The sequence below is a fragment of the Phaenicophaeus curvirostris genome, chromosome 3 (assembly GCF_032191515.1).
Source record: "Phaenicophaeus curvirostris isolate KB17595 chromosome 3, BPBGC_Pcur_1.0, whole genome shotgun sequence".
Classification (NCBI taxonomy): domain Eukaryota; kingdom Metazoa; phylum Chordata; class Aves; order Cuculiformes; family Cuculidae; genus Phaenicophaeus; species Phaenicophaeus curvirostris.
In genome coordinates, this window is record NC_091394.1 from 78610968 (window position 1) to 78627395 (window position 16428).

Here is a 16428-nt window from a genome sequence, read left to right on the forward strand (position 1 = left end):
TTCAGTTGTTTGAGGAATTGTGGGATTTTATTTTATTTATTACCTTTTTCCGGGGACCAGCGTATGCTGGGATTGTGCACAATCGAGTGTAGGCATTTCTCATGTGTATTATTACATATTAGCTTATCAGAAGTTAATCTGAAAGAATACTAAATCTGTAAAGTAGTGGCTCATGAGTCACATCTGTGAACTGGGGCTGCTTCTGACTTCTATTCCAAATTGCCATTCTACTGTTAAATCTTCAATTCTTATTTCAAGAAGTATAAACATCATGATTAGGAGCCTTTTTTCTGAAAGGTCAGAGCTTTCTCTTTTGGGACCATCAGAGCTCTGCCATTTTCTGTTGAAAACTGGAAGATAGTTATTTACATAGCCTCCTTTCATCCCTCCTTAAATTCAGTGCTAAGGACAAAATAATTACTGTTTCCTAAACCACTGTCCTACAAAAGTTGGATGTACTACGCATGTTGGACTTTCATGCAGTATCAAAGTCCTTTCTTCTCAGCTGTCAGCCTGTCTTAATGTGAACCAGGACACTTACATCAGTTAAAATGAACGTGGAAAAGTAAACCTGCTTAAACATAAGATTCAGAGGGGTGCTAAAAACAGCTGATGAAACTCATTTGCCTCAATGAAGACTTGAATGGCAATTGCACCAGTTCTGCCTTGATTTATCAGTAAATTATTGTGCAAAAGGTGTGTTGATTTTTTCCTGCAAGTGTTTTGGTGAAGGGATACAGACTTACAGTTCTAATTCAGACAAAAATTGCCTTACTAGTTGATAGAAGTTCGTATATACTCCTTCACATATCACATATTCAAGCTCATACTTATCCCAGATGCCAAAATCTTTGAAAGATATGGTATGAAAAGATTGATGAATCATGCTGGATGTTAAATTTGCATGAGGATTCACATTTGCAACAATGAACTGAGAATGACCACCATTCAACAAGGCTGAACAAAAATTAATGCTTAATAATCAAAAGATCTCTTACAACAGAAGAATAAAATCCTGTAACAATATTTTCATGAAAAGAGCATGGAGCTTCAGGAGTTTTGCGCCTTTCACATATTATGATGACACACTGTACCTTTTCTAGGAAACTACAGCCATTTGTTTTCAGGCAACTTTGTGGGAATATTTCTTTGATATGAGTGATTGGATTTTAGAAAAACTGTGGACCAGTATTGGAAATCAGCTTTCTTTAGTATACTATAATTAATAAAACCAGCAGACAGTTGGAACAGTACAACCCACTAGAAATTAAATTGTTGACTTCTGCCTTTCATTTTTCATATGCCATGTTAGCGTCGTTTCTTTTTTATTTGTATTTATTGCATCAGATATTGATGGGCATTTTCAGAAGTAGTTTTGACATACTAAAAAATTATTCCACTCTGTTGGGTATTAATTCACTCTGATAGCTGAAGTTCTAGACAAAAAAATATTACTTATGTTATTTTTTTGTATACTGATTAAAATTTATGGTCTTAAGGATGGCATAGAAGGCTTGTAATAAGCAATAAGTTTTGAACCATTTATGGTGCTGCTATAGGAATGTCTCCCTACGGCTCAGTATTACAATGTTATTAGATCTTTCTTGGCAAGGGGCCAGTGGGTTTTCAAGGTGATTTTGACATCTATTATCCACTTTGCTAAAATTCCCATGTTCTTTATCTGACCTGATATTCCCCCTGACCCCAGGGCCTGGGGTATACTCCTGGGAGGCTTCAACCCACCCTGCAGCCTGTAGGACAGAGCGACACTGAGTGGGGGCATTGAAATCAGCACCCCTGTCCTTTTTCCTGTCTTGAAGGTGGAGGACCTCTTACACTAAGCCAGTCCCTGTGCTCACAAATCCTCCTCAGAGCATAAGGGTCCTTATCCTACTGCAATCTCTTCCGTTGGTCATTTCCTTTCCCAGATCCCTAGCACTAACAAATCCCACACGCCCAGCAGGTCTTCTGCCTGGTAGGTGAAGAGGTGGTGAAGGGCAGCAAAAGCCACAAACAACTGCAGAAGAAAATGAGTCCCTAAATATTCTAGGGTCTTGGTTATTACCCTATCCTCATTTTTTTTCAATATTTAAGAATTATGGTAACATTTGGTGTTATGTGTGTTCAGAATTATTTCGGTTTTATGGTATTTTCAGCATATAACATTGTTGTGCTGAATTCAGGAGGTTTTATCCAAGGAACAGATAAAAGAAATTGGAATGCATCTGGGTTTTTTTGGTTTTGGTGACACTAAATATATCTTCCAGCTGAGGCTGGGGTCAAAATTCCTACAATAAAATGCTACAGTATTAAGTTTTGAGTATTTCTTTACTTCTCTGATACCTAGCTATATGTCACTGCTGGTTTTGCAACTAAAATTAAACTGCAAGAAAGAAAAAAATTGTTACTTTTGGAGGTGAAAATAAAGTTTCATATTATGCATAGATCAATACTTTATTTTTTAGATACTAAGTTAAAGCAGCTAGTGAAATGAGTGTGAATAGAGAAGAAAGAATGGAAAGGGTTCTTATTTATTGTTTTCTGTCCTCACTAATGGATATCTAACTTGATTAAGCAGACAATGACCAAATGTTTTTAAATCAAATAATTCATCTGAATTGGAACATTCCTCAGACACTGCAGGTCTTGATAGAATGGTAACATGTTAATTGAATTCCTGGGAGGGATGTATTCATCCAGAGAAAACATATTCTAAACACACTGGACTATGTGGATGTCTAAATGTGGTTACGTCCACAGGCAGACTTTTGTGTATGCTCTCTGACCTTGGAGAGGAAGAAGTGAATGAACTCAGGTCCTGTAAAAGAGTTTTACAATGCTGCTTGCCTATTATTTAAAAAATGATAATTTTAAAGTGGAAGTTTTGGTACAGGTCTTAAATTTCCAGCTTCAACTGTTCCTGTCATATGGAGTGGTGGTGTACCACCCTCAGTGGTGCCCTGCAGGGCTGCACAGCTGTGGCAGTGTGGTGCAATGGGGGCTACTCTTTTGTCTCTGCAGAAGCAGGGGGCAAGAAGCTGCGGAGCACTGTCCAGAGGAGCACTGAGACAGGACTGGCCGTGGAAATGAGGAACTGGATGACCCGTCAGGCCAGCCGGGAGTCAACAGATGGGAGCATGAACAGCTACAGTTCTGAGGGAAAGTAAGTTCTTACTGTGGTTGCCTGACATTTCTACATTAAACTGGTAGTTAAACAAAAGTGAGGTGAGCATTGTAGGTCCTGTTAGTCAGAATTAGCCATCAGCATGCAGTGCGGCAGGAGGGGAAGCAGGTCCAGTGCACTGGGTAAAACACGTTAAATGGCAGTTCATCTTCTGAAAATTCCTCTTGTACATTTGTGCTTTGCAGAGAAAAGCATTTACATAGCATTTACAGGTGTCATTCACTGGGCTTGAGTTTTTCAAAGATTCTGCTAGTTAATCTTGAAGAAATGATCTGGGCAGAAGTGCAAGACTGTCAGGTGTCATGCTTTTCATAAAAGCCCAAGTTAAAGACTTCTCAGTGATAGGTCCAAGACAATACCTAAGAAAAACATATTGTGAATAGATTTATTAGTGGTATTCATAGCACTGGATGATGCATCTATACTGCAGAATGTATCTTACACATCCAAATTGATGCACTATATGCACTGAGACGGGCATGTATTTGTGGCTGGTCGTTACAAATCTCATTAGTTCATGTTGCCTTGTAATGGGTCACAGATACTTTATGGCAAGAATTTGAATTTTGGTCATTTGCCACAATGGATTTCCATTCCATTATTGAATAGATGTCTTCCCCAAGGACATTTTTAACAAAATGTTTATAATAAATGCGGGTTTGAAGAGGTGATTTTAAACATAGTGACCAGTATTCAGTCTAATGTAATAATTTCACTGTATACATTTGACATTCAACCATTGAGTTCACATTGATTGAGAAACACAAGCCATTTTACCTTCATGTAGCTAAATTACTGATAAAGGCAGGTATTACTATTGTATTGAACTGATTTCATATGAATATTGAAATAATTAACAGCAATGTTTAACATGTTGGGGAAAGAAAGCATGATGTAAAAGTACTACTGTGGAAATTAGACTTAGTGTGGATTACTGCTTCCTTTACCTGTTTGTTTATATGCTGAAGGTTGAATTGCTGCTTGTTGAACACTGTGAAGTTTTGAAAATTACAGTAATTGTTTTGTAATCTTGTCAGTATAAATTAGTTGCTTGTGAGCAGTAGTACCAAAATTATTTGCAAAAAAAAAAAAGGCAATTTCAAATGTATTTATTTGGGTTTTTTTAAAATATTACTTTTTAGTTTGATTTTCCCTGGTGTGAGGTTGGCTGCAGACAGCCAGTTCAGTGATTTTCTGGATGGTCTTGGTCCTGCCCAGCTTGTAGGACGACAGACTTTGGCAACACCGTCAATGGGTAAGCATTTATGTCTCATAGATATGATATAATGTACTGGGTCTGATGATCGGAACATAGAAGTTATCTAGATTCTAAGTTTTTAAATATGAATTTTCCCATGTGGTTTTGAACAACTCAGTTAAGACCAAAACCATAACCTCAGCCAAAGCTGAACATAATTGCAGATGTTTATTAAGACACTCAAAAGCAGAAAGGTGCTTTGAAAAATTCAGTCTTCTATCTCTTCTTTCTCAGTTTTCCATCTTTAAAATGTGACTAATGAGACCAATCCTTTCTCTGAGTCACTTGCATAGTATTGTATAAAAATGGGAATGTAGATGAAAGTATTTGTTACTGTTGTGCTTGCAGTCTTTTTTATGTTCACGAGTTATCTTTTCGTATCTTGTCTTAAACTAGAGGCATGGTGGAGAGATTTCAAACAGGTTTGCAGAGCTGCTTCGTACTAAAAAAGAATAAAAAAGAGATTACTTTTAAGAGATGGGGGTGTGGGAAATGGGAGACAAGATGTAATTGTAGGGCTTTTTGATTGTTTACTAAGGTAAATAGCAGTGAAGTATTAAATCACCTAGTAGTGTTAAAGTCCAGATCGTACTGATGGAATGCAGACAATACAAGTCATCACATAGTCATTCTAGAAATTCCCATAACTTTTCATATATTTAGATATTTCTGAATTACAATGCCAGGATTTTTTTATGTTGTCTAGGGGATATCCAGGTGGGAATGATGGACAAGAAAGGACAACTGGAAGTAGAAATAATCCGAGCCCGTGGCCTTGTTGTAAAACCAGGTTCAAAGACACTGCCAGGTAAGGAAGAAAAATCTTAGCAACAAGAATAGCGTTCTACCAAAAAAATTCAACACCACCCCCCCTCCCGCCCCTCAACTTCTGGGGCTTTACCATTCTACTCAGGTAAACTCAGCAAATTCACATTAACAATAGATTACAGTATTGTACATTGAAATGTATGATGTATTTTCAGGAGAAAAAAAAATCAGACTGGTGTCTAGGCTACCAGAAGACACAAAATTATTTGTAGTAGCAAGTGCATCTTTGGTTATGGGGCAGAAAGGAAGAGATACACTGAAGATGTGACATAGGAATCATAGGGATGGAGAGGGAGTTAATAAGAGGTGTGGAATAGTTATCTATGCAAAAAGTAGACCGGTATTTGATGCTTCCTCCTTATTTTATAATCTGATGTCCTATAACAGCATGTGAAAAGGATAATATAATGTTATTTTTAGCAAGCACTTCTGCCAAAATAGAAAAATAGAAATCATGTCAGAGTCTTTTCCTTCACTGATTTTCACCTTGTAGATAATTTTAAATTACTAACAATTTGGAGCATTGATCCAAATCTCACCAAAGTCAACACAAGTCATTCATTTACTTACCAGGCCTATTTTGCATACTCTCAGTACAGGGACACTATATGTAGGAATATCTGATTTTTTTCAGGTCAAAATCTGAATTGTTTCATAGCAAAAGAGACATATAAAATGAAGTAAAGAAAAAAATTATACCAGGAAGAAGTGCAAAAGAAATGCATGGATGCTTTGCATGTGAATAAATGTTAATATTAGTTGTGGAGATTTGTTCATATAAGTTACATATCCTGTAAAGGGCAGATTTTATCCTATGGTGATAGAACAGTGCATCAGTTATGCAAAAAAATCTGGACTTCTTGACTTACTGTTCTTTGTTTTCTTTTTTCTAAGCACCATATGTAAAGGTGTATCTACTAGAAAATGGAGTCTGCATAGCCAAAAAGAAAACAAAGGTAGCAAGAAAAACGCTGGAACCACTTTATCAGCAACTTCTATCATTTGAAGAAAGTCCCCAAGGCAAAGTTTTACAGGTAATTTGCATCAATATTATTCTGGAAACATCACCTGTGCAGTTTTCACTGAGTTTCAGACTTTCTTTCATCCTTCATTTGGCAAGTTCTGCTATTTCAAATATTCGTTGAGCAGATAAATACTACAGTAAAACTGTTGATGCAAATAAAAAGTGCTGAGGAAGACTTAATCCTAGATTATTTTGCTTCTGCTATATGTATAGGGTCCGTCTCTCACTAGGCTTTCTTTAGTGTCCTGGATAACTGCTCTGTTACTGCCCAGGTCATTTCTGTCACTGCACCATGATTAGTATGCACAAAACTAAACTATTACAGCAGTCAAATATTTTCATTCCTTACTATAATAAAATAGAGAGATTTGATTAATCTGACTGAAGCTCTCAACATTTTTACCGATTTTTTTCTATTTTTTTGTGTTTCTTTTTCTAACAGATAATTGTTTGGGGAGACTATGGACGTATGGATCACAAGTCCTTTATGGGAGTGGCACAGATACTTTTAGATGAACTGGACCTGTCCAACATGGTGATTGGGTGGTTCAAACTCTTCCCTCCTTCTTCCCTAGTAGACCCAACTTTAGCTCCTCTCACTAGAAGAGCTTCCCAGTCATCTCTTGAAAGTTCAACAGGACCTTCGTATGCTCGCTCATAGCAGCTGTGAAACTGTTGTCATAGCAACCAGCGTTACAAAAAAAATTAAAATTACAGGTCGCAAACCCTGGTAACACTGCATGCTTAATGTTGTGTCTTCTGAGCCTGTTTCTAGGGCTGCAACGCGATCCTGTGTTCTCAAGGAAGTTGCACACATTGTGCCCTACAGAAGGCCCTCAGGTGAAGGACTGAAGTCATGAAGAACTGATAGGTTTGGAGTTCAGGGACACTCAGTTTTGGTCCAATCTGAAGCCATGGACTAAACTAAAAGAATCAATCTGTTTCATGCAACAAAAGTCCTTTTCAATGGCATATCTGTTTTGTTGCTCCCATTTCTTTATTTATCTGCCCTCCCTTCCTAAAGCTTGGTTATGCCACAGAAATGGAGTTACTCTCCCATGAAGCCATGTTACAAGTCAGTGGATTAACAGACAGCAGAAGAAAAGAAGAATGTCAGGATGCTGGAAAAGTCAACTGTCTTGAAAAAGTTGCTTGAGATCTGAAAACTCTTCATAATGAAAAGGTTCAAGACTTAAAGTGACGGGCTTCATACCTCCAGCTATAGATACAGTGAAACCCCAGATGTGATGGACTCTCTGAAAAATTAAAATCTGTGGATATACTGTACTGTATGAAATTAAAGAAACTTTTTTGCATGGACACAGATTTAGCTGAACACTTAAATTATTTTCTTGGGGCTGCAACTTGCAAAAAAAAAGAATAAATCAGCCATTTTCAACAATTTATATTATTTTTAAAAATAAATTTCACTAGTGCATGGTTTTAAAGGGAAGAGAATGCAACAGGGTGATACAAAGACACACCACGTTTATCATTCTTTAAACCGGTCATGGTCTGTATTTTTGCAGACATATTAAAAATAAAAATAATTTCTAGCAAATATTTAAAATTCTGTTTATGTGACAAGAAATAAGTGTAATATATTAAATTTATTTAAATGTAAAAGGTACAAGCCTTGTAAAGTTCAACATAATGTGCAAATTGTACACTTCTTTTACCTCCTTCTTTCTCTCTCTCTCGTCTTGGTCTCCCTTCTTCCTTTTGCTCTTTCTCCCCTCTACCTCCCAGGATGATCATCATATTCTAAAATGGCTACCTTTTGACTTATTACTCTCTTATGCCCCATATTTGGTTCAGGGTTGCAGATTGTTCTGCATTTCTGAATTATTTGAGAAAAATATTGTTTAAGAGCTTACTTTTTTTCAAGCATGTTGAAAAGGATTTTGCAACATGGCTTGGGAGTACATTAAAGTAATTCAGCATGTATTTGATAAAGAAGATATTTGAACTTTTTGCAATTTATTGTACAGTGCATGGTAACTTATTTTAATTTTTTCTCACCTTCAAATTGAATTCTACAGCAAAATACTGGAATCACGTGGCCATTGTAAGATGTCTTCAATAAATTTGTTTTCAGCACCAGCATCTTTCATTCCAAAGTTAAACTATCATTTCTTGAAGGTTTGGAAAGATGAAAATTAAGTAAATGGTTGATTTTTAGGAAATAAATTTACACATTTTTATTTGCACTAAACCAAATAAATTGCTATGTTTTTGAGATTACAAAAGCAACAAAGTTTAGTAATTCGTACAGTTCTGCTGTAAAGTTCAATTTTCATAAACTACATTTGTGTTGCAAGAGACATAATTAGGTAATATCAGTCTGAAAAATGTCTATCTTTGGTTCGTAAAATAGCCTTAAAAAAAGCTTATCAGTACTACTCTGACAGCTATTTGACACCATTGCCAGAACCCTCACTGCAGTCAAAGCATCTTCAAGAACCTGTTTTTTGTAGCAGACAGTAACTACCGTTGGGTGGTGCTGCAAGTTCAAGCTTCTTATTAAATTACATTATTTAAAGGGAATGTAACTGGCTAACATTTAATAACAAAATATCCTTTTTCTCTGGGTATTTGTATGCCTTTAATACCTATTTAAGGTTTAATATTGAAACCTTGCAATAATTTTTGAAATATACATTACATTTACCTTTAATGCCACACAGAACTATTCTGATTTTATTTGAAATTCTGTTAAAGTTTCCCATTCAGAAATTGTACATGCCTCATAAAAGGGCAAAAGTAATAACAGTATCACTTAAAATGCCTTTTACTTTGTGCAATATCATATAAATCAAGATTGTGTCTTGTCTTCAGAGTTTATATAATGGATTATTGTTAAGTTGATGGACAGACTGGTAAAATTATATTTATTGAAATAATTTAGACACCTGTCTACCAGCAGCAAATAAGTACTACTAACATGCAGTCTACGATATCCCCTAGGATATTAAACAAAAATACATAACCATTTTCCTGATACTGTGAGATGTGCTCACACATTCTTGTATGCATAGTCCTATATAAATTCTTTCAAATTTACGATCAAGGACATGACGCATGGAAGGTTTGTACATAATTGTCATTATGCAGTATTTATTTTAAAGAAATTAATGTATTTTTTTTAATTTTCACACATCTGCAACTCTACTTATGGTTTAGTCATGTAAATAGCACTATTCCAGTGATCACTGCTGTCTTGTACATAGTACATTTTAAAAAGTTAAAAGGAATTACAGCTGGGGAAAAAAAAAAAAGGGCAGATTAGGCCTGTAATGAACACCAACTAATGTAAATCAAACTCATTCTGGTGATGGTATTTAACACTTTAAATAAAACATTTTCTTTACAGAACTTGTGTGCAGTGCTTTGTTGCTTTTCTCTGAGATGCTCAGCAGCATCCTGTAGTGGGGTTTGTGGGAAACAGCACATGCAGCTGATGAACAAGCAAGCGTTTCTTGTCAGAACAGTGCTGCAAATGAAATACCATTTGTAAAGTAACACATTCACTGCCAGAGATTCTTGGGACTGTGTGTGCGCAGAGGCTGGGGGAGCAAGGGGAGGCTGAGCTGCCCCTCGCCCATCCAGGTGTCAGTCCCTGCACACCATCCATGCTCCTGCTCTCACGTGCAGAAGCGTGTGCACGGCTCCAGGGCTGGAGCTGGCTCTAAGCTGCCAACCCTGGCTGCAAGGACATGCTAAGAATCTGATATAAACAGCACACTAAATGTGCTGAGATTGTGAAGTGCTACCAACAGCTGGTGCAGAGCAGCTGTGCCACCTGGTTAAACATCCAGCATTTGAAAGAGTGGCCACGCTCAGGGTGGCTGTTGGGGTGGTTGTGGACTGAACTCCTGCCTCCCTCCCAGCTCTGTCAGGAGGGCACTGACCAGCCTCCCCAGAGCAAAGCCAGTGGTGTTCCCTGCCCAGGTATGGTTCCTTCCACCACTTAACTCACTAGGAAACCTGTAGCCTTAGATTTCCAGCTATTGAATTATGATATTAAACAGATTGGACTGTAAAAATAATAAGCTTGTAAGCTTCCACCCTAGCCCTAGATACCATCTAATATTAGCTGTTTTGTTTGGGTTTTTTTCTTTTTTGATGAGCAGGGCACAAATGAGGGCAGAGTACCCAGCCGGCTGTGGTGGCTGCTGAGGCTTGTGCAATCTCTGCAGCAGAGAATGGGCAGTGCTCCGAATCTCTATGGCTGTGTGAGGGGGTGGGAGTGGAGATGAGGATGGAAACTTTTCTCTCTGCCTGACTGCTCAGAGGCAGCATCAGCACAGGCAGTGGTGACTAGGCAAAACTAGAGCACTGCCACTAAGTCAGATACCTATGCCTTGGAAATTTACTGAAGGCTGAGAGACTGGCTAGCAGTTTGCACAGCAAAATGTGTGCATTTGATTGCGAATATCTAAAGAGTTCTTTTCCTATTTGAGATAGTTTGTCAAGATTGCTTGCTGTTTCCCCTCACCGGTACCTTATTGCCTACCTCCATTTAATTTTAAACAACACAAAACTGTAGATCATTTTAATCTTAACAGTCCCACTTTATTCATGACTACTAAACATGAGCTCAGATGGTTGATTTATGTTGTTATTCTAGAGTACTTGTACCAATGAAAACTCCAACCGCACATGCTCACTAGCTCATACTTCTCTGTAATTCTCATCTCCCTATCGCTGAGGCAGCAAACAGCAGACAGATGTCATAACAACCTTCAAACTGTGACTACCCTCCCTGTCCCTTCCTTGGTAAATGCGTACAATGATCTTTTACCCAGAGCAAGCAGCTATGTGAGTGAAAAGATGCACATTTTCCCAGGCAAATATGGCCCACGTATAGGAGAGTTTAATGGGAACTGGCTTTAGCTAGCAAAAAAAATTAAGATTTACGCTACTAGAAGCAAAGATAGGTTAGCTTCTGGAATCATTGACTTAACACCTGCCTATTTTGTATGTCTTGTTTAGGATGGGATGATTCATTCTGGGGAGATCAAATTCTCTCCTTTTTCCTGTCGACCACAGAGGTAGAAAGCAATGACTGACTTGGGCTGAACATTTTACTTCATAGCAGCTGAGCTCAGCAGAACTGGACTCAGCTTCTGCAGCAAGGAATAAGAACAAAGACTCCATGGTCCTTCATTAGCAAGTCGTATCTGAACTGCCTGTATAATTATCAGGTCTGAGGGCAGCAGGAAGGACGAGGGAGGAAATGTCTGGGAATTAATTTCCCAGATTTGACACATTGCCCTGTCAGGTCACTCTCAGCCCAGTCACAGGGAGAAAAAGAAGCAGCCATACTAATTAAACCATAGGGCATTAATGCTCCAAAATATATTTGACATGAAGTCACAGAAAGAAAATACCATCTTAGATCTGCAGAAAGTGCATGACATGGGAGTGAGGAAAAGTGTGTCATAAACACCTGTCCTCTGTGGCCGTTCCTGCAACCAGGAATAGTTTAAGTGCCATCCAAAATGTATTTAATGCTGAAGTGGTGGTGGCATGAAGACAGAATGGGTGAGTGGATCTCAATGCCATTACCTTTATGGATGTGGAGACTTAGGTTACCTCAATGAGCTATCTGGCACTGATAGACTATTTCAAGGGCAAGACATACAAGGAGTGGCTGAGGTCACTTGGCTTGTCAGTTTGGAGAAAAGAAGGCTGCAGGTTGACTTCATTGCAGTCTACAACTTTCTTACAGGGTACTCTGGAAGGGAAGGTGCTGATCTCCTCTCTGTAATAAACAATTATAGGACACAAGGAAATGGAATGAAGCTGTGTTAGGGGAAGTTCTGACTGGAAATTAGGAAAAGGATCTTCACTGAGAGGGTGGTCAGTCACTGACAGGGTGGTCAGTCACTGACAGGCTCCCCAGAAAAGTGGTCATGGCACTAAGCATGTCAGAGTTCAAGGAGCATCTGGACAATGCTTTTAGCTGTATGGTTTAATTTTAGGTAGTCCTGAGATAAGCAGGGTGCTGAACTCAATGATTCTTATAGGTCCCTTCCAAGTTGAGCTATTCTGTGATGCTATGATTCTATGATTTCTCTGGACAGCTCTTAGCAGGACTAATGTAAGAATTATTAGTCAAAGTCCTTCTGTTTAGCTGCAGATTTGGTAAAGAACAATCAGTGGTTTAGATACGATATTTGTTATTAAGGTGAGAGCACTCACTGAAATGAAAACAAATCAAAATACCAACACTTAGTAGTCCACAACTCAACTAGTGTGTCCTGCTATGCAAATAGGGCATCTGACACATGAAGAAAAACCAGTACTATGCCTGCAAATGTATTTCAACCCAGTTTGAATGCTAGTAGTGGTGAAATTTATTATCCCCTCAATTAGTATAAAAAGCAGATTTAGGGAAGACTGAGGGACAAAGTAGGAATGTAAAATTATCAGAGTAACAATGGGCAGAGATTTTATCAATCCCCCATTTTATTTATGGTTAATTAGCTGCAGCATTACTGAATAGTGGCAGACAGCTGCCCTAAAGATGAGAAAGAGTCGTTTTATCAGGCACCATCTCCCAGAGAACAGCATTCTGAGAATGCTGCTGCATGGGAAGCAACTTGATTAAGAAGCTTGAGGACTTTTCAAGTGCTTTATTTTAGTCTACCACATAGCGGAAATTACATGAAGACAACTTTCTTTGTTTAACAGTTTCTCAGCCCATATTCTGATTCCATACCAACTTCCAAGCTCTGATTTCCTGTTTCATAATCAGAATGCAAAAACTCCTTACTCTCAGGTCTACTAATGTGGCCTTTCAGAAGCCTTAGCTACCACCTGCCATGTACCTCAGGCATCAGTGTACATATTTACACAGCCACATGCATGAACAAGTGAGTCCTGTCCTTCACTATGTTTTGGCTGTACAAGTGCAACTGCCTGAAAGCCAACAGCTCTGACTCTCTAGGGATGGCCCAGGGTTACTATGGCACTTGACCAATAGGTAATTTTATTCCTCACTGGCAAAGATATAAGCTGGAGAAAAGGCATATTTGTATATATCCTGATGCACTTTTTCCATTGAAACAAAGCTGGAGCTAGGAAGAGTAGATGTCACAGTGAGCCACGAAGTGTTTGGGCTCCATAAAGTGAACCAGACCACAAAATCATCTAAAACACGCATCTCAAAACTGTCCCTTCAACTCACAAGCCAGGTACTGGAGAAGGAAATGTCGAATGTAGACACAGAGGTGACATGTTCCTGACAGCACCTTAAAAAGCCTTAAACCAAAAAACCTCCATTGGTACAGCTCTCAGCTCTGAAAGTTTTGGTAAGATGAAAATTTTGGGGGGGGGGGCAGTCCCCAGAAAACAACAAAGAGAGCATGGGAACACTCATTTTAGATTTCTGTGAATTATGTTCATTTCTAATGCAAGTTTTCTTGTTTTCAATTAGCATGTTGTAGTATCGATAAAGATCACAGTATCTGCAAGCTGTAGGGCTAGTTTTTCCTCACCTGCTTAGGCACAGTTTTTCCTCCTTGTTTTCTCTAAGAATGATTCATAAACTGAGACCTGGACATGGCTGCCTCCTGGTCATCTTTCCACATCAATATGTGTCTGGTTTATACTTAAAATGTGAGCAGATGCCTTAGGCAATAGATTCAGAATAATCTGACATATACTTTTCTCCCTCCCTCCGCAGCTTTGCTTTCCTAAGCAGAGCTGATTAACAAACCTAATTGTGACAGCTGGGTGTCAATGCTGTTCAGCAAGCCAGATTTACAGCCCGAGAGGATACTCAGGCTGTCTTCAGACATCTAATTTAGATGAAATTCCAAGGGTCAAAATTAAGAGTCTATATAATTGCACTCAATTGAAAGAGACATGAAGTCCTCCAGGGTGATTCTAACTTAGGAACCTCTGGAAAGCCATTTTAAGCACCTTTCACTATCAACCCCATAGGAGGCCCAAGGCAGTCCCACTTCCAAGGTGAGCCATGCAAATAGCTCCTGAAACAACAATGCTACGCTCTGGATAAGACATAGAAGAAGTATCACTGCTTATCCCCTTCAGTACTTTCTGCTTCAGGAAGATGCCTGGAAAAGTGTCTCTCCTGAGACCTGACTTACAATGAATTTGAATTTTGTGAAGGCAAAAATATGGGCAAGAGAAAAACGTACTCACTGAAGCTTCTTCACCCTTCTCATACAAGCCCTGGGACTTTAGACTAACATCACAGCTGAAAAGGGGCTGGAGAAAAAGTCTTATGAGGAGCAGCTGAGGGAACTGGAGTTGTTTAACCTTGAGAAGAGGAGGCTGAGGGGAGATCTTATCACTGTCTACAACTCCCTGAAAGGAGGTTGTAGAGAGGTGGATGTTGGTCTCTTCACCCAAGTGACAGGTGACAGGACAAGAGGGAATGGCCTCAAGCTGTGCCAGGGGTGGTTCAGATTGGACATTAGGAAAAACTTCTTCACTGAAAGGGTTATCAAGCACTGGAACAGGCTGCCCAGAGAGGTGATTGAGTCACCATCCCTGGAGGTATTTAAAGAACGAGTACATGAAGTGCTTAGGAATATGGTTTAGTAGTGAACAGGTATGGTTGGAGTTGATGTTCTCAAAGGTCTTTTCCAGCCTAGCAATTCCATGATTTTATGTATCCTGCCTCCCATCAGCAAGAAATGTAAGAGCTGGTCAGCTTGCCCAGGAGCTGCTTCAGGAAAAGTAAGTAAAAAGATACATTTTCTACTTTCCCACAAATGTTTACCTTGCTCAAGTTTGCCCTACTTGTACAATTTTGCAAAAAGAGAACTGACTTATGGCCAACTAATCGTAGTTAACAGGGATAATATGAATGAAACAAGCAAAGTAATTAAAGATTGAGGAGATGTAAAAAGTCTACTAAGCAATTTCATTCATTCCTCTCCATTCCTTGTTCACAACTTGGGTGTTGTCTAGCTCAGCGCCTGTGATATTGTCCCATAATCTTTTCCATAGGTAAAATAAACAAACCAGCATGCAGGTGGTTTTCCCCATAAACACCCATCATTGCCATATCATATCTGATCTGCTCCTAACTGATTTTTGGAAGGGATGAAGTTATTTGTGTTTCAGAGCTGAAACTGATCTCCAAGCACCAAGGACAAGGGTAAGCTCTTTTGGTAGGGCAGGTTATCCTGTTCCTGTTTACCAGGAAATCCTATGTACTTTCTTTTGAAACATTTAGCAGGGGTACATGTCAAACCAAAGTAAAATGAGAGGCTAGGATCCAGCATAGTGAGTCCCATGGTCTTCAAGGCTAGCCTTAATCTTGCTGCTGATCTGATCTGCAGTCTTTAAGGATGCCAAATAACAATGAAATGAGATGGTGTAAAGATCACGTTTATGAGTCTCCAACTGACACTCTTTTTTTTTCTCAAGTCCCTTTACACCCAAATGTGGTTTTGGTTTTTATTTTACTACTCTATTATTTACTAAGCACATGTATTCAGGTCACAACTATTAATACAGCTTAAGTTGTTCAAGACAACTTCATCTTTGAAAATAAAATAGGGTAGTCTTGGGTAGAGGCCAAGAAGAAAATGGCAAATTGGAAGGAAACAACTCACAATTCATGCAGAAAAGGAGAGTTAACTAATAAGTGCCTGCCTTGCAAGGCTCCACAATGGGCCATTGTCATATGATGCCAAATCCCATATATCATCTTCCCTGGAAGTCAACAAAATTGATTTTTTTTTTTTTTTTAAGAACTATTAACCAAAGCTCCACAGGGGAAGAAGAGGCTATGATGCATTTGTCTCCCACTGAGTCTTCCCTGGAACCTTCTTTTGTTGGGAGAGGAACTCAAGTCAGCCTCAGTAGAATGACTGGAGGCTTACTGGGAATGTGAAACCACAAAGATCCCTTGAGGTCTTCAGGGATGGTGGGCATGGCTGAGTTAGGTTGTGATCAGCCTGTAGCTAGGGCTAGGTTTTTTAGAAGTGTTTAGATGTCTTACTAAAAGTGAAAATCCAGGTACCAAGAACAACTAGTGAAATGGCAGTGGGGAGGAGCTGAAAGGAATTCTAGATTCTTGACTGATATGGAGGCACCATGAGCTGTGGGACAAGACCTACCCTCTAGTCATTGCTCCAGTCAGCACTG

At 38.8% G+C, this 16428-nt stretch overlaps 1 protein-coding gene across 50 annotated transcripts in view; it reads left to right on the plus strand.

The window, feature by feature from the left end:
* Positions 1–9669, plus strand: part of RIMS2 (regulating synaptic membrane exocytosis 2) — a 465641-nt gene extending 455972 nt beyond the window's left edge. For all 50 annotated transcript variants that reach the window (XM_069854488.1, XM_069854498.1, XM_069854512.1 and 47 more), the window contains 5 exons: positions 3022–3163; positions 4327–4439; positions 5149–5250; positions 6165–6304; positions 6737–9669. In XM_069854488.1, the coding sequence (XP_069710589.1) occupies positions 3022–3163; positions 4327–4439; positions 5149–5250; positions 6165–6304; positions 6737–6955 (716 nt within the window). In that variant the 3' untranslated portion in view covers positions 6956–9669. The remainder of the gene's footprint in view (positions 1–3021; positions 3164–4326; positions 4440–5148; positions 5251–6164; positions 6305–6736) is intronic.
* The last annotated feature ends 6759 nt before the right edge of the window (positions 9670–16428 follow it).